The 24,945-nt window shown below is 37.1% G+C and overlaps 1 protein-coding gene across 2 annotated transcripts in view; it reads right to left on the reverse strand.

Moving 5' to 3' along the window:
• OXR1 (oxidation resistance 1) overlaps nt 1–24,945 on the reverse strand; it is a 519,109-nt gene that overhangs the window by 421,290 nt on the left and 72,874 nt on the right. For both annotated transcript variants that reach the window (XM_013996553.2, XM_013996555.2), the window contains exon 2: nt 1,745–1,918. In XM_013996553.2, the coding sequence (XP_013852007.1) occupies nt 1,745–1,767 (23 nt within the window). In that variant the 5' untranslated portion in view covers nt 1,768–1,918. The remainder of the gene's footprint in view (nt 1–1,744; nt 1,919–24,945) is intronic.

Raw genomic sequence — 24,945 nt, forward strand, 5'->3', positions numbered from 1 at the left:
ATCCTCATGGATACTTTTTGGGTCTGTGATCACTGGGCCACAATGGGAACTCCAAGGCATCTGTTAATTGAGGCACAAACTAAGGACAAGCTCCAGTGTTAGTCCTGTCCTGTCTCTGTGAGTCAGGTCACAGCCCAGCCTACCCTGAGATATGACAACTCCATCTATGTTTCATTCTCCCTCTCCCGCTTCTTATTCATCTTCTCTTCCCCCAACCCTTTTCTCCTCTTTCCTCACCCCTACTCTTTTTTCCCCTGTCCTGTTCCCCTCCCAACCCAATACACGTGTCTCCCAGAGGTATAAGTCTTTTAAATACATTGTTCCTAATATCTCCCAGGGTTTGAAGGGACTCACAAGTTTTACAGAAATTATTTAGTTTTAAAATTTTCATGATTTTTATTTTCATAATAATGTAAAAGAAAACATTTTGTAGTAATAATTTACAACTTAAATACTTTTTCATTTACTTTTACAGGATATTTTTCAGCTTCTTTAATCCTTTTTTATTTTTTTCAAACTGAGATCTTTAGCACCCAGTATGTGCAGGGATCCAAGGACATATTCTAGGGCATCCATACAGATAGGTCCTTCAGAAATACAACTCTAAATCTAAACAAATGATTCCACCCTTTGCCCTAAAGAAATTGCTTACTTAACTAAAAATAAATGCATGGACTTAAACTGTGGAAACTGGTTCTAATCTCATGCTGTTTCCAGCACAAATTGAAGACAAGGATGAGATGAGCTCTTAAGGAAACAAGAAAAGATTGCCAGGTTTTTCTTACATTCACATACTAAATACTATCAATTCACATAATATCACTTATTCAGCTCTTAATATACAGAAAAAAATCCAAAGTACAATAAAATGGCTTCAAATTCACCCCTTCTAGTACTCCATGGCCAGAAGAAAGTTGATGTTTACTTGCCAGAAAAGTATCTTCATGCCTCTTTTTAAAAATCACAAACAGCTTTTAAACATGAAGTATAAGTCAAAGATTATTCAAAATGCCAGCTATTTAGATATGAATCTATAAAGGAATTTTCTCTTCATTATGTGAGTTCTATTCAGTTTAATTTGGGTGGATTTGTTGTAATAGGAAACCTGAAGAAAAGTATTGATGGAAAATGTCTATCCCACCCTTACAACTTCTCAGTTTTGAATCTAGGAAGATGACAGTGGATAGCAACTTGAAAGGATATTTTATTCCTATTCCTCTCTCCCCAGGGTGTGCTGGAAAGAAAGGCATTGGATGTCACTGGGATTCAGCAGCAGGCTTGAACTCTTCCCAGAGTCCCAGACACCACAGTGCTGGAAGGTCAAACTTTAAATACCAGGTTGCTTTCCTCAATCTAACGTAGGGATAACAAACTCTTGAAAACAGACTTTTTTTTTTTTTACTTTTTATGGCTGCACCACGGCATATGGAAGTTCCCAGGCTAGGGGTCAAATCAGAGCTGTAGCTGCTGGCCTACAGCCACAGCAATGCGGGATCCGAGCCTCATCTGTGACCTACACCACAGCTCACTGCAACACCAGATCTTTAATCCACTGGGCGAGGCCAGGGATCGAATCCACATCCTCATGGATACTAGTCAGGTTTATTTCCGCTGCGCCACAACGGGAACGCCCTTGAAAACAGACTTTTAAGTTCTCTGCTTTAGTTCTGACTGTGCAACTTACAAAACATTGCTTTATAATATCCATGTATTTGCATTTAAAGTTAGAAAGCCATTCACTTACCATGATAAATTCGATACAGACATGGCAGCAATTTATGGAGGAGTCTTGTGGAGCAGTCTTCTCTTGGTTTCCAAGCAGGGAATGAGTAGGTCAAGTAGACAAGACAGCTGGGAATTTTAGCTTTGCTGCCGGAATGATACACAAGCCACTTAGTTACTCACAGTTTAAGAAGACCTACAGAGAAAAGGAAGAAAGTGCTATCTTTAGTACTCAGTCAATATAACTTTTCACAGATTTATTTCATTGTCAATAGTTTTGTTATGGTAATAAGACATAAAAAAGATAATATGAATTTTTTTCTTAAAATATAAGGTGTCATAAACCAAAGAACATTAAACCAAGCTTAAAATGAACTAAAGGGTTTTTTTGGCGGGGGAGGGGAACAAGTTGAAAGATTAATAAGACATTGATTCCTTGATGGAGAGAATGCAAGGAAAGAACAAAACATATTTTAGAAGCACAAAATATTTTCTCCATAGGATCAACCAATTATGCTCTTTAAACCAGTTTTTTGTTTGTTTTATTTTTTTTTTTGTCTTTTTAGGGCCGCGCCAACCACATATGGAGGTTCCCAGGCCAGGGGTCAAATAGGAGCTGTAGCTATCACCCTACACCACAGCCATAGCCATGTAAGATCCGAGACACGTCTGCGACCTACACCACAGCTCACAGCAATGCCGGATCCTCAACCCATGAGCAAGGCCAGGGATTGAAACTGTGTCCTCATGGATGCTAGTCAGATGCATTTACACTGAGCTTTGACAGGAACTCCTAAATCAGTTTTACATACGTGTGATAAAAGGATCAGAACAAAGATCTTGATTAGCCCACAGCAGATACTGAAAAAAACAGTTCCTTAGCACAACATTTTAAAAAATCACACATTACTACATCTGAGTGAATAAGAATTTATATTGAGGAGTTCCCGTCGTGGCGCAGTGGTTAAGGAATCTGACTAGGAACCATGAGGTTTCGGGTTCGGTCCCTGCCCTTGCTCAGTGGGTTAACGATCCGGCGTTGCCGTGAGCTGTGGTGCTGGTTGCAGACGCGGCTCAGATCCCGCGTTGCTGTGGCTCTGGTGTAGGCCGGTGGCTACAGCTCCGATTGGACCCCTAGCCTGGGAACCTCCATATGCCGTGGGAGCGGCCCAAGAAATAGCAAAAAAAAAGACAAAAAAAAAAAAAAAAAAGAATTTATATTGAATAACACTCGGGAGATAAGCGGTGTGCTAAAAGCACACTAAACATTTCCACATACTTTTTTGGGAACATATACTGTGTACAATGTTCTATATGTTGAACCAAAATTTTCTTAGGGTACAATTCATTCCATGGTACTGTGTTAGGCACTTTAATTAGTTCAGGTCACTAATCCTATTCTGTGACAGACATTCACTGAACATATACTGTGTGCATTTAGGCTATCCTAGGTACAGTTCTGGGATAAAGATGTATGACACAGGAGTATATCATTGCTGCCTTCAAATAATGTTTTATGAAAACACAATAATTGTAATAAAAAAAAAGGTAAGAAAGGTTTACACAAAGTATATGGGAGCAAAGAAGAAGGGCTTCCACTCTATTCTTAAGAGATTTAGGAAGGATTTCTAAAGAAAATATGCCCAAACCACTATCATCATGTTTGGCTGCAAGTTTCACACAGACACACAAAAATTAAAGTGGCTTAAAAATGGCAGAGTTTATTTCTCTCTCATAGAAACAAATCTTGAGTCTTAAGAAGTCCAAGATGGATATGGCAACTCCATGGACACCAGGGATAGAGGCTCCTTTTCTGTTGCTCCACCATCCTCAGCACATAGCTCCATGTCATGCTCCAAAGGGATGCTGAGTCCCTTGAGTATGTCTGCATCCAACCAGCAGAAAGTAGGAAGTGGGAAAGAAGAATGCATCCCCCTAAAATTATTTACACACGGCATTTCCACTTGCATATCACTGGCCAAAGTGTAGTCAGGTGACCAGTCCTATGCTAGGGGAGACTGGAAAATTCACCATTATTCTAGTCAGCCATCTGCCCAAACAGATGCCTATTAGAAAGGAAGGGGAGAAAAGTGGGTCTTGGGACAACACTAGCATTGTCTGCCATCATGTTTGAGGCTCTATGACCTTTATCTCCAGTATTTAGTGATGTGGCACCTACTGGAAAGCGGCAAACATGGGACAGAGGGGAAGCAGAATTAACCCATAGTTCGTTGGTAATTTTATATATTTGATAAATAATTTTAAATATCAAACTTCCTAAGTTATCTTAAATCATTTGCAGAGTTCCCGTTGTGGCGCAGTGGTTAACGAATACGACTAGGAACCATGAGGTTGAGGGTTTGATCCCTGGCCTTGCTCAGTGGGTTAAGGATCCGGCGTTGCCATGAGCTGTGGTGTGGGTCGCAGACTCGGCTCGGATCCGATGTTGCTGTGGCTCTGGCGTAGGCCGGTGGCTACAGCTCCAATTAAACCCCTAGCCTGGGAGCATATGCTGCGGGAGCAGCTCAAGAAAAGGCAAAAACACACACACAAAAAAAAACCCCCCCAAAAAAACCAAATCATTCATAGAGTCAACAAAATATTTTTTGTGCCCTACTGTTCACCAGGCCCTAAGTTCTTAAGGACACAAAGGTTAATAAAGCATAATCTTTGCTCACAGAGAATTCACTGTCTAAAACAGATGCCAACATGTAAAAAATAAAATGCGCTACGAAAATTGCTGTGCATGTTCAAAGGCAAACAAAGAGCTATTTGTGAAGAGCAAAAGTACTATAATTCTAATAGATTCTAAGTTTAATAGGCCCTGACAGCAAGTGGAGTAAGTAAGGAGATAAAAGGCCATATCCTACATCGCTTCCTTACATTCCAGCAGGCTTTCAGGTTCATCCTGCCCTTGGTTCACTACTAAAGCATATGGACTTACATCTATTAAGGATATTGGAACTCCAAATTCTGCTCCTCAAACTGATAACTTTATAAACTCTCACAATCTGTATTACCTGATTCTTATCAAGGGTTTGATTACTGTCCCTCCTCTCTCCCCCCCAAAAAAGTATCATTCTTCAAGATACTCTTTTTTTTTTTTGCTTTTTAGGGCTATACCAACAGTATATGGAAGTTCCCAGGCTAGGGGTGGAATCGGAGTTAGAGCTTCCAGCCTATACCACAGCCACACCAGATCCAAGCTGCATCTGTGACCTACACCATAGCTCACAGCAACACTGGATTCCTGACCCACTGAGCGAGGCCAGCGATCAAACTTGCATCCATCCTTATGGAGACTAGTCAGATTTGCTTCTGTGCCACAACAGGAACTCCCTCTTTGAGACAGTCTTAATTTCTATCCTTAGAGAACTGTGTATCTGGATGTAATTATTTTCATACCTAACACAATTACTTTTACAGAATTATACTTTGGGGTTTTGCCAAAGGTTCGCATTGAGGGACATAATTAAAGAAAATGATAAACAAACAAGCAAAAACCAGGCCTGTAAAATCAGCTATTAGGTTTAGTGAAATATTGCCAACATAAAAATTTTGCCCTTATGAGCACTCAATGGAAAAATGTGTCATGTCTCAACAGCAGGAAAACTACTATCCTAAATTTCGGGTTTGCTTAAACCCTATTCAACAATAGGGATGAATTACTGCAACTTATGCTTATTTCCCTGCTTTAACTTAGGGGAAGCTCTGAAACAAATTTGTGACATTTCTTTAAGAACTATTCAGGTCTACAAATATCAAATGCTGGAGAGGGTGTGGAGAAAAGGGAACCCTCCTGCACTGTTGGTGAGAATGTAAATTGGTACAACCACTATGGAAAACACCTTAGAAAACTGTACCTAGAACTACCATATGACCCAGCAATCCCTCTCTTGGGCATATATCCGGACAAAACTTTCCTTGAAAAAGACACATGCACTTGTATGTTCATTCACAATAGCCAAGACATGGAAATGATCTAAATGTCCATCGACAAATGAAAGGATTAAAAAGATGTGGTATATATACACAATGGAATACTACTCGGCCATAAAAAAGAATGACATAATGCCATTTGCAGCAACACAGATGGAACTAGAGACTCTCATACTGAGTGAAATAAGTCAGAAAGAGAAAGACAAATACCATATAATATCACTTACATCTGGGATCTAATATACGGCACAAATGAACCTTTCCACAGAAAAGAAAATCATGGACATGGAGAATAGACTTGTAGTTGCCAAAGGGGAGGGGGAGGGAGTGGGATGGATTTGGAACTTGGAGTTAATAGATGCAAACTATTGCCTTTGGAATGGATAAGCAATGAGATCCTGTTGTATACAGCACTGGAAACTATATCTAATCACTTATGATGGAGCATGATAATGTGGGAAAAAGAAAGTATACATGCATGTGTGACTGGGTCACCTTGCTGTACAGTAGAAAACTGACAGAACACTGTAAACCAGCTATAATGGAAAAAATAAAAATCATTATTAAAAAAAGAACGATTCAAGGCCTTGAGGCCTCCTTTTTTTATACTAACCCATTTTTCCATTTTTGCCAACTTTAAATTTTAACTTGTTTTTGATAAACACACACACGGACATATACCTACTATATTTATGGAAATACACATACAACCAGGAAGAGCAACAAAGACCACAATTCCAGATGTGTTTACTTCTGCAAAATGAAGAAATGACGTGCAAAGAAATTTGATCCAAGATCTTAGATCAAGCCATATGAAATTTGTTTTTGTAGGTCAAAAATGGTGAAATACTGTTAATGCATATGGTAAAACTTAATATAAGTGAGGAGTCAACCAAGGCAGCCTCTTATCATTCCCTTCAGCCTCACTAAACTTTAGAGGGTTTCTTCTTGACTATGGGTCTCTGACCTCCCCTTTATTAGAACATCTACCTTAGAAAAATTGCCATTGTAAATTTATTCTCTGCCCATTTGAAATGTTTACCTTCTTCAAGCCTCTTTTCAGTTTTACAGTCTAGAAATGTTCTTCTCAAGGGCCTGAGAGCCATCCCTTTGAAATGTAACCACAAAGGGGATAGCATAGCACTCTATTGCTCAGGTGTCTTTGTGGGAGGATCAGAGCCTCACTTCCATTAGCGCCAATCAGCAAACACAAACGCCTAATCAAATTGACCAACCTTCCACTAACATCCTCCAGGACTTTTCTAGTAGCTCACTGCAGCACTTAAAAACCTTCCTGGCTTTTGTTTCAGCAGAGTTGAGTTCAAGCTCTCTCCCCTACTGCAACAATCTTGAATTAAGTTATCCTTGCCAGTTGAACTCTGTCTGTCTGGTTCAATTTTTCTTTCAGAGAGCCTTGTTTTTAGTCCTTAAAGTTCAGAAAGATTTCCTAAAGAGGTGACAGCATTGTTAAAAAGTGCAATCTTTTCTCAATGTACTTTACCTGGAATCACTACCAACTTGGATTTGGATAAGCTTATATTAGGTATAGATTTGTAAAAAACAAAATATTAGGGAATTGCATTTTTTTATTTTCAACCTAGATGTTTATCAGAATAAAATAGTTGAACACACACACAAAAAAAAGTTCATAGGGGCCATTCATAATCACGATAATCACTCTGACTTTCATTTTGGTATTATGTCATCTTTTTATTTGCGTCTTATAACTAGCTGATTTATTTCCTCAAGCATACGCACTCTTGAGGTACCCAATAAAGTTTACTGAGATGCAAAACACACAAAAAAGCCTGTTATGTTCACATTTCTATGATGTAAAGGTTTTCAAAGGCTTTGGTAGTGGGCTTGTTATTCTTTTAAATGACATTTAAATGATTCATTGCTTATCAATGCAACCTTTCCAGAATAAACATCTTTATGACCTTCGGGCAAGTTTAAATTTTCTGTTTATTGTGATGATTCACAATCTTTATACTAATTCCAACTGAGTCTTCACACTAAAGTATGAACTCATAGCTTTCAGCCAAAATTCAAACATTACTAAGAGCCACATTCTGCTCCTCTGTCACAAGGGAAAGATAGTATATATTCACGGTTATACAATACATCAAAATATATGGAATGATTTGACTTTCCTTGAATGCCCAGCCACGACTGTAAGGTATAAGCATAGGCACAACTATTCTCTCTAGGTCACTCTTTCAGCACAATGTTAAGGAAAATGGTACATGAATTTAATACAAGATTCCTCATTTGACATACTTACTAAAAATATGAATAACACTTGAACAAAACATTGGCTTATCGGGATTACATTTTACCAAATAATTTTATCAAATAAGTCTTCTGATCATTTTATTCATGTATAAGACTCTAGGCTTCAAATCCAGCTGAAAGGAACACTATATTCTCATATGTTCGTTTAGTTGAAATTACTCTGTTTAGCTATATAGCATAAAAGAACCTCTGTAAAGTGATCTGACTTAAGCAAAATTAGTGTTTTCATAATCTACTCCATAAATACATAGATGCTTTTTTATCTTTAAGATATTAAAATCAGGAGTTCCCTTTGTGGCATGGCAGAAACAAATCCAACTAGTATCCATGAGAATGCAGGTTCTATCCCTGGCATCACTCAGTGGGTCAGCGTTGCTGTGAGCTGTGGTGTACATTGCAGATGAGGCTGGGATCTGGTGTTGCTGTGGCTGTGGCTGATTCGATCCCTAGCCTGGGAATTTCCATATGCCGCAGGTGCGGCCCTAAAAAACAAACAAACAAAAAAAGTTAAAATTCCATGAATCTCTATTTAAGCAACTTAACTATATACTAAAGTATGTTTTTATATATCCCATAGTTAAGATAGTAAACCTATAAAAAATACTTGTAAGTTGGAGTTCCCATCATGGCGCAGAGGAAACAAATCCAACTAGGAACCATGAGGCTGCATGTTCGATCCCTGGCCTCACTCACTGGGTTAAGGATCTGATGTTGCCATGAGCTGTGGTGTAGATCGCAGACGTGGCTCAGATCTGGCATTGCTGTGGCTGTGGCATAGGCCAGCAGCTGTAGCTCCAATTAGACCCCTAGCCTGGGAACCTCCACATGCCGTGGGTGCAGCCCTAAAAAACAAAAAGACAAAAAAAAAAAAAAAATTACTTGGAAGAGGGAAAATGATTAAGGGGTTTTGATCATAAACACTATTTAAGTATTCGTAAGTAAATCACATTGTTTTTCCTAGAGAAAAGAGAGCTTGGAGCCCAAAAGTGATACTAAACACTATAGGATAATTTCAAACTGGGTGAGATGATTTTGTGTAAATGATGTACAGGTGATGAGGATACATATACTCTAATTCCACTAAGGTGTTATAAGAAAAAATGGTTATGAAATGAAGGATCAAATGCATTAAGTATAGAAATAACATTTTTATGCCAAAGATTCAAAATAAATGTTAGCAAAATGAATTATCAAGAAGATATTAGAATATTTTGAGTTTAAAGGATGATTTCCTATTTCTTATTACATCAAAGTCCTTTTCCTTGCTTTCTGGTTACCCTATATGCTAATATTGATATTTCCAGACCCAGATTCCTTACTCTGGAGACTGAGCTTACAATGTTCAACCCTGAGCCCTGCTGTGCTACAAAGTACTGATTCTTCTCTGTGGCCTGACGTTTTCTTTCCTTTCTAAATACAAGTATCTGAATTCTTCAAGGATCAATACAAGGCCCACAGATCCTGTGAACTCCTACCTCATAGTTGAGGTATCTCTAATCTCCCTTTTCACCTCTTTCTGAACTAACCTACACTCAATTTAGCAATGAAAATATACTCAGCATTAAAATGTATACATCATTTTTCATATATATTTATTATTTTTACTTGAAATAAACTATAAGTTTTCAAGGATCAGGAATTGTCTTTTATGTCCAAACTCCTAAGTATAAAGTACTCCCCAAGTGTTAACAGACTAATGGTTAAAATGCAATACCTTAGCAGAAATACGATTTGAATGACTGAAAAATAATGGTTTGAATATTAACTTTTTTTTTTTTTTTTTTGCAGGTATTTTTTTCTTCTCTCTCTCTCTTTTCACAGTCATACCTGCGGCCTAGGGAAGTTCCCCCGGCTAGGGGCTGAATCAGAGCCTCGGCTGTGGCATGCACCACAGCCACAGCAACACTGGATCCAAACTGCATCCTTAACCTATGCCACAGCTTGCACCAACACTGGATCCTTAACCCCCTGAGCAAGGTCAGGGATCGAACCCATATCCTCACAGATACTATATTGGGTTCTTAACCTGCTGAGCCACAACAGGAACTCCTGCGCATATTTTTTAAATTATAGCTGATTTACAATGCTGTGCCAATTTCCACTGTACAGCAAAGTAGCACAAAATTACATACACACACACACACATTCTTTTTCTCATATTATCCTTCCATCATTTTATTCTGAGATTGGATATAGTTTCCTGTGCTACAAAGTCAAGCATTAACTTTTTTTTTCTTATTTTATTCTCATACTTGTGTTATTAACTTCAGGACCCCAAGGACTTCAGGAAAATATAAGACAGTCTTTATTCTTAAAGAGATATTCTATGGATTTCTATCTATATCAAACTCTATATCTATCTATCTATCTATCTACCTGCTTGGTTTTCAAAAAATGGTAGCCTATCACACATTTTGTTCTGCACCTTGCTTTTTCACATATGTACATAATTATATGTCTACATGCAACATTTCCTTATCAATTCATATATAGGGATGCTTGATTGCCTTTAATGATTATAAAGCATTTAACTGAATGGATTTACTTTATTAGCCTGTCTCATACAAAGGAGATTTAGCACCTGTTATTCTGCAATTACAAACAATGCTGCTATGTATATCTTTGTATATACATATATATATATGATACAATGCAGATGCATGTTTGTTTATAAATACCTGGAAGTAAGGTTTCTGAGTCAAAAACATGCACATTTTTTACTTCTGAAAAGATACAGGTGCCTTTCATAGAAGTTGTACCAACTTGCATTCCGATCAAGTGTATAAGTTTAATATTTCTGACATTACTGCTCCCTAGAGTACCAATAAACCTAGTAGATTTTACAAATATACTTCTTATAGTGTATTCATTTTTCAAACCAGAAATACTGTTCCACACATCCAATTAATCCGTAAGCCTGGTTGATTCTACTTTTGAGATATCTTTGGAATATGTCCACTCTTCTCCATCCAAACTACCTCTGTCCACTGTCTTCTGATGTCTGAGAAATAACAATGACCTCATAACTAGGCTCCCTTTCTAGTTTAGCTTTCATCCAAAACATTCTCCTCCAGCACACTATGGAATGATGGTCTTCATGGAATGGAATAATTTTCTACATAAGAGCAGTAGAACACAGAGACCGGGACAATGAGGTCAAACAAACCTGGGTGGGGTTTCCAGTTATACTTCATGGTAACTTACAATCTCAGGAAAATGAAGTACATTGGCTTGCTTATTTCTTTATTTTTAAAATAGGGGTGTTAATAGTCTTTCTATCATAAGACTATGGTGAGAGTTAAAATACTAAAGCGCAAAAGGACTTAATATTGCCTGGAACATAGTAAGAGTTGAAAAAACAATAACGAGGAGTTCCTGATATGGCACGGTAGAAACAAATCCAACTAGTATCCCATGAGGATGCGGGTTCGATCCCTGGCCTTGCTCAGTGGATTAAGGATCCGGCATTGCTGTGAGCTGTGGTGTAGATTGCAGACATCGCTTGGATCCTGCATTGTTGTGGCTGTGGTGTAGGCAAGCAGCTGTAGCTCCAATTCGACTCTTAGCCAGGGAACTGCCATATGCCATGGGTGTGACCCTAAAAAAATAATAATAATACTAATGGTATTGATGATGATAATGACGAGGAAGATGGAAAAGGAAAAGCTGATGGTAATAGATGTCTGCCCCCAAATCCTTTAACTGCTCTATTTTGCCCTCGTAATAAAGCCCCAATTCCTTAAGATAGTTTATAAGACTTGAAATGATCTGATAACATAGATAGGATTGCTTCCAAACTTCCCAAATCCTCATTAGGCATAACCTCTTTGTTCCTTCATAACACCTTGTTCTTAATTCATGATAACTTTCAGAAACAGTGGTTTAATTCCTTGATGCGGGTCTGTATTTCCTTGTAGACTGTAAGTTCTTTGAGAACAAATACTAGGTCTCAACATAACCTAGTACACCCAAGGCCTAGCATAGCATCTGAGACAGAGAATGCATTTAATAATAGATGCAGACTATTGCCTTTGGAATGGATAAGCAATGAGATCCTGCTGTGTAGCACTGGGAACTCTGTCTGTTCACTTATGATGGAGCATGATAATGTAAGAAAAAAGAACTGGAGTTCCCGTCGTGGCGCAGTGGTTAACGAATCCGACTAGGAACCATGAGGTTGCGGGTTCGGTCCCTGCCCTTGCTCAGTGGGTTAACGATCCGGCGTTGCCGTGAGCTGGGGTGTAGGTCGCAGACGCGGCTCAGATCCCGCGTTGCTGTGGCTCTGGTGTAGGCCGGTGGCTACAGCTCCGATTGGACCCCTAGCCTGGGAACCTCCATATGCCGCAGGAGCGGCCCAAGAAATAGCAAAAAAAAAAAAAAAAAAAAGAAAAAAGAAAAAAGAAAGTATACATGTATGTGTAACTGGGTTACCATGCTGTATAGTAGAAAATTGACAGAACACTGTAAACCAGCTATAATGGGAAAAAAATCATTATATAAAAAATAAATTAAATAAACATCATTGATACAGATGGCCAATATGCATATGAAAAGGTGCTCATCACTGCTAATTATTAGAGAAATGCAAATCAAAACTACAATGAGGTACTACCTTTAATGATAGTCAGAATGGCCATCATTAAAAAAATATACAAATAATAATGATGGAGGGGGTGTGGAGGAAGGGGAGCCCTCCTTCATTCTTGGTGGAAATGTAAATTAGTACAACTACTATGGGGAATAGTATGGAGGTTCCCCCAAAACTAAAAAAGACAGTTGCCAAATGACCCAGCATTCCCATTCCTGGGCATATACTCAGACAAAACTATAATTCAAAAAGATACGTACACTTCTATGTTGATAGTAGGGGTATTTACAATAGCCACGACATGGAAACAACCTAAATGTCTATCGACAGATGAAAGAATAAAGAAAATGTGATATAGACACACAGTTGAATATTACTTAGAAAAAAATGAAATAATGCCATTTGTAGCAACATGGATGGATCTAGAGATCATCATACTAAGTAAATCAGAAAGAGAAAGACAAATGCATATGATTATCGCTTAAATGTAGAATCTAAAATACAACACAAATCAACATATATATGAAACTAAAACAGACTCACAGATACAGAGAACAGACTTGTGGTTGTCAAGGGGAAGGAAGGTAAGAGAAGGAAAGAGACTGGGAGTTTGGGGTTATCAGAAGCAAACAATTATACATGAGATGGATAAACAACAGGTCCTTCTGTATAGCAGAAGGAAATATATTCAATATCCTGTGATAAACCATAATGGAAAGGAACGTGCAAATAACAAACATATATGTATAACTGAGTCACTTCACAGTACAGCAGAAACTAACACATTATAAGTCAATCATACTTTAGTAAAATTAAAAATAATAAACGTTAAAAATTAACTATCTGAAATAAATATAAAATTCTATAGAATGCTGAACAAAAACACATTGTCTCTTTTCCTTTTAAACTATAAAAATACTATTTACTTAATTTTGCTCATATTTATAGGCCTCATATTACTTCTGATACTTGCATATTAATCATGAAATATTAATTACGGAAACTGAGTAGAAGTCATCCGTTTTTCCTATTTTGCTCAATCTTTCCCAACTATGGTTTAGTAGTAAAATATGTAAACTAACATCCTTCTGTTTGAATATGCAAAGTGGGGTCAAACTTCTGCAATCATCACACAAAATTTCTAACAGGTGACAGATGTCTCTCTAGAACAACTGAGTGATTAAGGTCAGCATGCCTTTAAATCAAATAGCACAAGCGCCTTCCAAGTTGCTTTTATACCCTACTGATACCCTGACTGAAAATATAGTCTTTGCAGAGGGTTGAGAAATCTCACACATTAAAACTTCAGATCAGCACAGATGGTAACCTTGGAGACAATCAAATGCAAAGCTTTATGCGTCCTTTCGGCACAGTGCAGCTGTCATTTTACTTGTATTAAAGCCATTTCATGGGAGGTATTAGTATTCAATAGAGCATGTCACTAATTGGTCTAAAACCATTTATCACAGAGACGCGGCTATATTTATGACTATTTTAAGTACCCACTTCTAAAATAGCCCCTATGTTCAAATTACTGGAAGTACTTATCATAGTCAGAGAAATAAAGAGTTATGGACCTTAGAGCAATTTTTAAATAAATTAACACAATAAACAAAAATCACCTTAAAATAGTTTGAAGCTATTTTCTTCAGAATTGTACCAGACTTTGTTAGAGTTTTCTAACAGAAATTCATTTTATTCTTTTTTTTTTTAAAGTTTTATTGGTGTATAGTTAACTTACAAAGTTGTGTTAGTTTCAGGTATATAGCAAAGTAAATCAGTTATACATATACATATATCCATTCTTTATTCCCATGTAGGTTACTAGAAACTGTTCAGTAGAGTTCCCTGTGCTATTCAGTAGGTTCTTGTTAATTATTTATTTTACACGCTATTCCTATCTTCCCAATTCTCCTCCACAGTTTCCCCTTTGGTAACCACAAGATTGGATTTGAAATCTGTGAGCTTCTGTTTCATAAATAAGTTTTTTGTATCATTTTTATTAGATTCCACATATAAGTGATAGCATATATTTATCTTTCTCTGTCTGACTGACTTTACTCAGCATGATAATTTGTAGGTCTATCCATGTTGCTGCTGATGGCATTATTTCATTCTTTTTTATGGCTGAATAATATTCCATTGCGTATATGTACCACATCTTCTTTATCTATTCCTCAGTCGATGGGCATTTAGGTTGCTTCCATGTCTTGGCTATTGTATAATGCTAAAATGAACACTGGGGTACATGTATCTTTTCAAATTATGGTTTTCTCTGGATAGATGCCCAGGAGTGGGATTGCTGGATCATATTCATTTTAGTCTTATATGAACTACAATGACACCTTTTCCTCCTGTGCTTTGCAGTTTGATCTAATTTTTTCTCAGATCATAATGTAGTCATAAATTTCTGTGTTGCCTACCTCTTCCATCTCCATCTCTTCCTGGTTCTCCTCTATGTCCATGATTCTTTACAATCTTTCCTCGTTATGATTTTAAACAATTTCTTTATCCTACTTATTCCTTTTACTGACAAACTCCACAAAATACTGCCTATGAACAGTGTCTTCTCTTTTTCACCATCCACTTATGCTCTCTGGTTTCTACTTCAATATTCTCATCAAAAGCAGCTTTCCAATATTCAATTTCAACAGCATTCTGATTCCAATAGCCTCTGTCAGACTCCACTCTCTCTGTCCACTTGTCCCCAAAGCTCCTTCATTGACTTCTGGAATGCTGAAACATTCAGGCTCCCCTAATGCTCTGGTAGTTCATCATCATCCCTCTGTTTCCTTTATGTCAAAATTCTTCAAAGTTTTGTCTAACATGACTTTCCCAGGAGATAATTCAAAAAGTTCTATCGATGAATCTGATCTTTTTTTCCAAAACTTTCAGAACCATTTTGTTCTAGATATTTATTAAACAACTGCCAACTCCTGGTTTCATTTGGTTTTGTTTTTAACCACTTAATAATATCTCCTTAGGTCATTGCCTCTTTTTCCCCTACTACCACCACCCAGGTTACAGCCCTTACAGGTAACTTTTCCCTTAAATGTCTTTATTTTTCAGATATTTTAAAGTATATGAAATATATAAACAATAAATAATAAAGCATAATTTAAAATCTTATGAATGGACCAGCAATCTAATTGAAAAGAGAGTTAAAAAAAAAAGTCCTTTGAACAGTTTAGTGTTTGATGAGGAACATGTCTTTGTTTGGAAAATCCCTGAAGCCTCTCCCTTCAGCCTTAGTCTTCTTTGGTATACAATTTTCAAATCACTGGCTGGAAACTGTTGCATTGGCTTCTAATTTTTCTCTGGCCATCAATCCATATTAGAAATTAACTTTATTAAGGCAAAGCACTTATATACACAAATTCCTTCTTCAGGAAACCTGCGAAGACTCCCTACCACCTAAATACTACACTTGCGATCTTCTCTCACATTGTCCATCCTCTATTTTCTGGCTTGTCTTCATGCCTGTTGGATTGCTACCATTCACAGAATTTGTTTTCACCCACTGCTGAAGGCTTAGCATGGCACTCTGTGCATTGGAACTAGTCAAAAATATTAAATTGAATTCTCAGTTCAAAACTGAAAATTTTCAGGTATACATTGTTATACAAGGGTAGCACTAAATAGATACGCCTTTTTAAAAGTATGATGCATCTTGGCATTCCCATTGTGGCTCAGCAGATTACAAACTTGACTAGTATCCCTGAGGATGTGGGTTTGATCCTTCACTCAGTGCGTTTACGATCCAGCATTGCCATTAGCTGTGGTGTAGGTCACAGACACAGCTTGCATCCTGCATTGCTGTGACTGTGGCATATGCCACAAGCTGCAGCTCAAATTTGACCCCTAGCCTGTTAGCTTCCATATGCCACAGGTACATCCCTTAAAGTAAAAAAAGTATGATGCATCTAAACTGCCTAAGGATTTTTAGAATTTACAAAACATTTTAATGAGTCACTAAAGGTTCAGTCTTGTATGGACTGCCCAGTGAAAAAGATTGCCAAAATTCAGTCTAATTAAAAGCAGAAAGAAAAAAGCAGCAGATTTTTTTTTTCTAAATAAATCTTTCAAGGGAAAAAATATCTTAGGCACACTTCATGAATCTTCCTATAGTCTCAGAATGTAAGCACTCTAATATTCAAAATTTGAGAGACATGGTGGAAACCAACCTGTAACGCAATGTAGGTTAGGAATGTAATACATAGTTGTTGATTTTTTCCAGAAGACTGGCCAGCCCTGGCTTCCAGGCCCTTTACAGTTCAGCTCAGATCACCTTGTTCATCCTCATCTCAAGCTATCCTGACCCTGCTTGGCTCCTAAGGCCTGGCAACACCATGCTTGGGTGTCCTGAATAAAGTAAACAATATGATGCCTATAGTTCAGAATCAACAGACGGATCCTTATATTCCCACTTGCAGGAATGTCTCTTCCCTCCCGGTCTGGAAGATCTGAGGCAGGAAATACATGGGCTCCAGGATAGACATTTACAACTACTCTCACGTTTATACTTCTTGATGCAGGACATAGGTGGGCTCCAGGATAGAGTTTACAACCAGCCACGTGTTTATACACTGAGATAGAAACACTAATGGGAATAAGGCAAATAACTGGACTTTCCCTTCTGTGCAAAGTTAACCAATGTTAAACAATTGCTTAATACTGTTAAACAAAGGTAATGGCAGGGGTAGAGAAGGGCTAAGCTCTGTCAGGGTAAGAGATCAACAGGTCACATACCTCCCATCCTCGGGGTCAGGGAGACCCCAACTACACATGTGCAGAAAGACCCCTCAGGGTCAAGAAAGGAAGGAGACTCAGGCCATAATAAGTCCTGGTAACCTTCGCACAGGCCCTTGCTCTGGAATCCATCTGGGCCAAAAGATGCACACACAGATCGGGAAGGGCCCTGGCTCTGATCGGGTGTAGAAAGAAAACAAGATAATTGCCCAAAGGAAAACAAAGACCTGGAAGAACTGCCTCTATGTAAGTTATTTAAATCAACCCCTTGGCACATTTCCCACTTGCAGGGGTGTCCACATGCCCTGTTTTGCTCCTGAACTGTTTCTCTGTGTGCTTTCCCACATCTTGTACTTGTCTCTAACAATAATCTTTCTACCTATAAAAACAGTCTTCACCTCCTTGAAACATTCTTGCCTTCAATGGGGCAAGAATCAGGGCAATTCAATTCCAATTTTCACCTAGGCTGTCCAGGTGCAATTCCTGAACAGGGAATTAAGGTCTCACTTCAAGTCATCACTCACGGCTGTCTCTCTGAGATCCTATTTGTCCTGCAAAATGCAGCTCAAATACCAGCACTTTTGTAATTTAAAACTTGGTAGAATGATGTCCCTTTCCTATCTGCACCCTTCTCATTATATACATATTTCTATTGCAATAGTTACCACATTTCACTAATGTTATGGTTTACCTGTCTGATACTGTTATGGTTTACCTGTCTGATACTACTTAGCATGGTTTATCATCTAGAAGGAACAATCAATAAATACCTCTTAACTGATCTTATTGAATTGCTGTATTATTATGGTCACTAAAATTACTGATTTTTCTTCTGTTCTTCCCTCTGATTAACAATGAGGTCATCTGCATACCAGAGACTCACAAGACAGATATAAACCCTACTTCCAAGAAAAGAAATCTTACATGTTATAGCTTCTTTGTTGAAAACCACTAGTCAGTCTCTACATGTATTCTTAGGGAGTTTAGCATCTTAGAGTGAGGCATTTCCTTCAGATACAGATTACAAGAAAAATATTTGCATGTCACCCTTTACTAAGGCAAATGTTTTCTTCTTTTGGACATTATTCGAATATACCCAACATCATCAAAATCAGTTCACTCCCTTTAAACAAGTCCTTTCAGTGAGCCTGGAAAAGAAGTGGTTTTCTCTAATAGCCTTTCGCTGTCTTTTTGCAGAGACAGACATGCTTAATTAAAACTGAGGAACTTATGGCTTTTGGAGTGAGAGAAAAATGTCTCTAAACATCAGAGTATCACTGAAGGTTCAAGGAAGCCACAGCCCACGGAGGTACACTGTTACTTTTGCAGGGGGATGATGCCGAGATTGGTGAAATGAATTAAGGGTGGAAAAAGAGTTCACATATCTACACTGATATGGAAAAAAAATTGTTCTTAACTTATCATCCACATTGTATTTCTTTACAGAACCAACAGCATCAACAACTTCATCAACTATCTTATAAAATAAAAATTAACTCAGGGGTTCCCTGTTGTTCTAGTGGTTAAGATTTGGCACTTTTACCGCTGTGGCTCAGGTTCAATACATGGTCTGGAAACTGAGTTCCCACATCAAGCCACTGCACGACACAGCCAAATAAATAAAATAAAAATTAACTCGTCTCCACTTCAATTCTTTATGCTGTTCTAAGAATTCACACCCCTAAAAAAATGAACTTCAGAAATTATGACTCCTTGAGTAACGACTGAATGCCTCCTTTGTCTAAGTTTTATGATTTGAGAATTACATAACAGACAATTTACAACATTTCCTTAAGGGCCCCAGGGTGTTCAGAGTTATACAAATACATGGGTTATTGTTGGTTGGTTGGTTGGTTTTTTTAACATTACTTTTAAATGTTCACTTAATAGTTGTGTCAGCTCATCTTTGGATATTTCATGCCCTGGATCTTTGGTCTTATCCTCTGATAGATGATATTCACTTTAAAATGCCAGATTTTATCAAGAAAAGTAGTATTTATGAAAATTTACTGGCTCCCTTTGTCAATATTTTTCTGTAATTCACTGGGAAAGACTGCTGCAACCTCATCACCAAGAAGCTGCTTCCTCTGTGATCTTCAAATGCTGCTGTCTTGCATAGTTTTTAAATCATTTGTACAATTCTAGGCTTGAGGTTCAAACTTGACTTCTTTACCAAATGATCTCTTTCATCTTCTTCTTCAGATCTTCAAAGTAGGTAGTACCTTCAGTAGCATCTACCTGGTTTCAAAGACTATGATTATCCACTGCATGAGACATATTTCTAACATTTCAAACATACCAGGCCATGCTTGAGTGACACAGTGAAGCTTTCCAAGATGAAAAATCCTATTATAGTGTTGTCATAGATGTTATAGATGGAGAGAGAAACATGACCAGGCTTACATCTTTTATGTGTTCACCTCCCTCAATATATTTTATACTTCCTTCTATTGAATGGGATTTCCCAGACATTTTGTGCTCACCAACTTTCTTCAAAGGCCTTTCTATTTCCTTAGAAGACAAGAGAACCTATCTTCCTATAAGAGACACTGCTAGTCTATGATGGAAGAACACATTCTCCTACAGACTCACCTACCACTTGACATTTCATTGCTGCACTGTATAAACTTGTCACTTGAATTTCTATTTGGATAGTATATTTTGGTGAAAATTTCAGTAAAATGTAGAAAATATTTGGATGGTGAAAGTCCAGATACTGAGCGCTATCTGTATTGCAGGAATATATGTGTTTTTTTTATTTTTATTTTTATGGCTACAGCCATGGCATATGGAAGTTCCTGGGCCAGGGACTGACCTACACCAGATCCTTTAACCCAATGTACCAGGCGGGGGATTGAACCCGCACTTCTGCAGCGACCTGAGCCACTGCAGTCAGATTCCTAACCCACTGCACCACAGCAGGAATTCCCAAGGAATACATGTGTTAAATGGTTTCTAGTTTAAAATCTTAGAGTAAGAAACACTAGCCAACTCACGCCTCCTAGCTCTGGCCAGAATTAACTGCTGCCAATTAAGAGCCCCTATCATTGCCTGTAAATGTTTAAAAAAGCAGATGGGGAGTCTAGTTTGTAACATCTGCCAATTTCTGTCATGTAAATAACTTCACTATAAGGGGGTGATTTCAATCTACCAATGTGGCATTATGGAAAGCAGAGGTGGGAATGGATGCTTATGACTGGCTCTCAGGAACCATGATGGTGTGGGCTGGAAAATAATCTGGATATGGGGTACAAATTGTGGAGAAATACACACACACACACACAAACACACATACATACATATGTGTGTGTGTATATATATATATCTTTATTGTGTATATGTATATATATGGAAAGAGAAGCAATGAAGAAAATTCTTGAAGTGAAGAGATCAGGTCAAGAATAGATGGAAGGGAGTTCCCGTCCTGGTGCAGTGGTTAACGAATCTAAGAACCACGACGTTGCAGGTTCAATCCCTGGCCTTGCTCAGTGGGTTAAGGACCTGGCGTTGTCATGATCTGTGGTGTAGGTTGCAGACGTGACTCGGATCCCGTGTTGCTGTGGCTCTGGCGTAGACTGGCGGCTGCAGCTCCGATTGGACCCCTAGCCTGGAACCTCCATATGCCGCGGGAGCAGCCCTAGAAAAGGCAAAAAGACAAAGACAAAAAAAAAAAAAAAAAGAATAGATGGAAGGATGAAGCTAGTACAGGGAAAAAAAAAGAAAGAATGCTTAATCTGAGGCTTGATAAAAGGAGGCGAGGTTGGGTATAGACAGAGAAATATTTTTAGGTACAAAAGGGGGAAATTAAGACTAAGAGTGTTCAGAGTTTCCAATTCCTTTCAAAAGTAGGAAGCAAGATCCTCTGGTTAGCAATCAAGATAAAAGAGCTCACATGGGGAATAGGAGCTGACGGTGATTGCAGCAAGTACTAAATATGTATGTGTGGATGTCTGTGTGTGTGCATATTTGATGTTCTAATGGATCTTCCCCACCAGACTGAAGTTCTTCTAGAGAAATGAGAATAACATTTATCTTTGTATCCCTAACATATATCCTAGCTCTTTGAGTTATCTTTTGATAATAATATTTGTTGATAGGTAGGTAGAGATGGATTGGATGATCAAATAAACATGGAAAAGTATGTAGGCATTTCTAAAAGATGTACTATTTTAAATACCCTTTATTTCTCATTCTCATCCAAATTCCACTACCTTGAGTCTGAATATCATATTTATGGTATTTGTTGTTGTTGTACACATCGGAGTACATTTATTTAAAGAAAAGTGACCTTAGTCCCAAGGTAATAGTGTTTATATACAAATAAATGACATAAAAAATACTGGAATCCCTTCCCCACATTTTTTACAGGATATGTAGTATAACAGCTGAAATATTTTCAATGCTCTTCAGTCAGATAAACTTAGATCTATCACTTAATATCTTTATTCACAGTATGTTTGCTTATTTCTGCAACATGAATAATTCAAGTTTATCTAATATGTCTTTGAGATTACAGTAAGATTTGCTACAAACGTTTTGCAAATATCAGTAAAGGCTGACTAAAACAGAGGCTTTAAGAGATAGTTTGAGATTTCTTACGATTGCAGTAGGTAGTATAAATTTATAGCAGTTTAAGTCATTTCTTTCTGCTGTGTTCCTTGATGGTTTTATGTTCTCCGTAAATTCATCTATTCTTTGATTCTTTGGCTCATATTTAAATAATTGGTACATGAGAGGAATTGTTCTTTGTGTCAGAAACATAGCAAAAAAAAGGAAAAATGCTGTCCTCATGTGTATTATATCATAAGGTGGGAAAAAGGCTACAACGACAAAATAATAAAGGGATATAGACATAGATATTGATAGATAGATATACAGACAAATATAGGATATATATATATATCAAGAAACAATGAATGCTATGAAGAAAAGCGAGGCAGGGTGATAGTGGGTGATGGGCTACTAATTTAAATACAGTGGTCAGGGGAGATCAATTTAAGGAGGCAATATTTGGAGAAAAATTATAAAAGTGAATAATATAGTCTCTTTTCTAAAGATAACAAAACTGATAAACCTTTAGCCGGCCTCATCCAGAAAAAAAAAAGGAGAGCTCAAATCCATATTCCTGGGCATATACCCAGAGAAAACCATAATTAAAAATGGAAAAAATAAAAATCATTATAATATTTAAAAAAGATTCAGATTAGGAATATATATATGAAAAAAAAAATAAATCAGTGGACATTGAAAAAAAAAAAGAAAAGATACATGCCCCCTATGTTCACTGCCACATTATTTACAATAGCCAAGAATGGAAACACCCTAAATGTCCATCAACAGATGAAAAAATAAAGATGTGATACATACATATAATGGAATATTACTCAGCCACTAAAAAGAATGAAATAATGCCATTTGCAGCAACATGCATGGACCTATGGTAGAGATACCATATTTAGTGAAGTAAATCAGACAGAGAATGGCAAATATATGATACCACTCATACGTCAAATCTAATAAAAGTTATACAAAGGAATTTATTTGCAAAACAGGTATAAACTCACAGATTTCAAAAAATCACACTTAGGGTTACCAAAGGGGAAACTGTGGTGGGGGGAGGGATAAATTGAGACAATGAGATTAACACAAACACACTACTGTATATAAAATAGATAACTAAGAAGGACCTACTGTATGTACAGGGAGTTCTACTCAATATTCTGTAGTAATTTATATGGGAAAAAAGAATGGATATAGGTACATATATGTATAACTGATTTACTTTCCTGTAAAACTGAAGCTAATACAACATTGTATATCAACTATATATCCAATAAAATTTTTAGAAATTTCAGAAAACATATAAAAGATCTCTTTTCTAAAGTACTTACGGATTTTGAAGAATTTTTAAAAGTTTTATTGAAAATAAAATGGGAACTCGGCAGCTCAGGTAAAACTTTTAAAACATATTTTTTTTTATTTCCCCAATACTTAGGTTTGCTTTCTTAAATGGAATAAAGAAAATCTACTGGCAACTTAGATCATTATTACGTCCCATCTAAATAAGAAGCTTTTCTTCCCCTCACTGACAGCTGCTGTGATCTCAACCTAGTTGACTGCTGCTGAATACTATAGTATGAAAAATCAGCTATAGTTAAAAGGATTCAGTGAAAACAGTTAAACATTCTGACTGATGGTTTTAAGGCTTGCCTACAGAAGAGGTTTCGGTTTGTAGGCTTATAAAAGTTCTTTCATTAGCTCTGAAAATTTAATTTTGTAAACTGACTCTGGGAAATGGAACATATAAATATAAAATGGCATTTACTTATGAGATCACAAAAGCTAATATTTATTAACTGCTTCCTCTATTTCAGGCTTTATTCTAAGTACTTTATCTCAATTCCTCATTCAAAAAGCTAAGCAAGCTCTCAGTTTTACTGTCCATAAAATGGGGAGATGAGGAGCACCTTCTTCAGAGTTTTACTGATGAATTTATGATTCACTATATTTTAGACTCGGCAGAGAAAGAATTATTGTTTTTATCAAAAGGAACATAGAATAATATATAAAGACTCTGAGGCAGAAATAAACATTGTGTTCCAGGTACAGCAAAAAGGCCAAAAGGAATCATTCCATATGGTTATCAGCATAGTAGTACTTGCTATTCTCCAGAATATTACTGGTTATCTGTTTTATCTATTTTATCTTTCATTAAATTTGTCAATGCTGATAACTGAACACATGCCACGAGGGAGTAACTCCCAAAGAGCAAGATTTCAAATAAATTTTCCAATGTGAAACGGAAAATATAACTCTGTTCTTAAAGAGAAACATGAAATCCAAAATACGAATCGCCCTTCATGAAGAAACATGGCTTGAACTACAGAAAACTGAAGAAGTCACTTGTTTATTGAGGTGCTATGTGTAAATTCCTTCTTTTGCAGGACGAGGATAACTTGAGAGTAGAGAGAATATTCAAAATCCTATGTGCTAAAAAATCAGCTCAAGACCAGATAGTAAGTTAAAAGAGAGACATTGACAGTATGATAATAAGTAAGCACATATTTCCTTTCCAAAATGTAAATCTTCGTATAGATTTCAAGAAGCATGCCATGTGCTTTAGAGAATTACAAGTTATAAAGTATGGATGGCTCAGGATATAATAATAGTTCATGAATTATGCTCGTAAATCATTTCAGGCATGACAACTTACAATGAAAACTCTGAAACTTCCCACTGAAGAGTTCAGGATTTGTTCTCCTAAATCTATAAAAAGCCAAATTAGTTTTTCATTTCTGAGATAGCTACCATAATTTTATGTCCTCCTCATATACAATTTGAAATACTGAAAGACAAATGCTTTGATAGCACTTAAACCCAAACATGATACGGAGTTTTGTTTCTACTTCAACGTAAAGGTAATTAACTAAATTTCCACCTGAGACTTTATACTTCCACCCCCTTCCTTCAGAGGAATATTTTATTTTGTCCCTTGTAACCTGAAGGAAAAGGTAGGATTTCAAGAACATATATATGTTTGGTATTTTGAGACCTTCAAGGCTTTGTATAACAAATTTTAACAAGGTTTAAATAATTTTTAAAACTAGATCAACAGGCATCTGAGAGGTTTGGTCCATGACGAGTTTCCTATG

This window comes from Sus scrofa, chromosome 4 (genome assembly GCF_000003025.6).
Source record: "Sus scrofa isolate TJ Tabasco breed Duroc chromosome 4, Sscrofa11.1, whole genome shotgun sequence".
In the NCBI taxonomy this organism is placed as follows: domain Eukaryota; kingdom Metazoa; phylum Chordata; class Mammalia; order Artiodactyla; family Suidae; genus Sus; species Sus scrofa.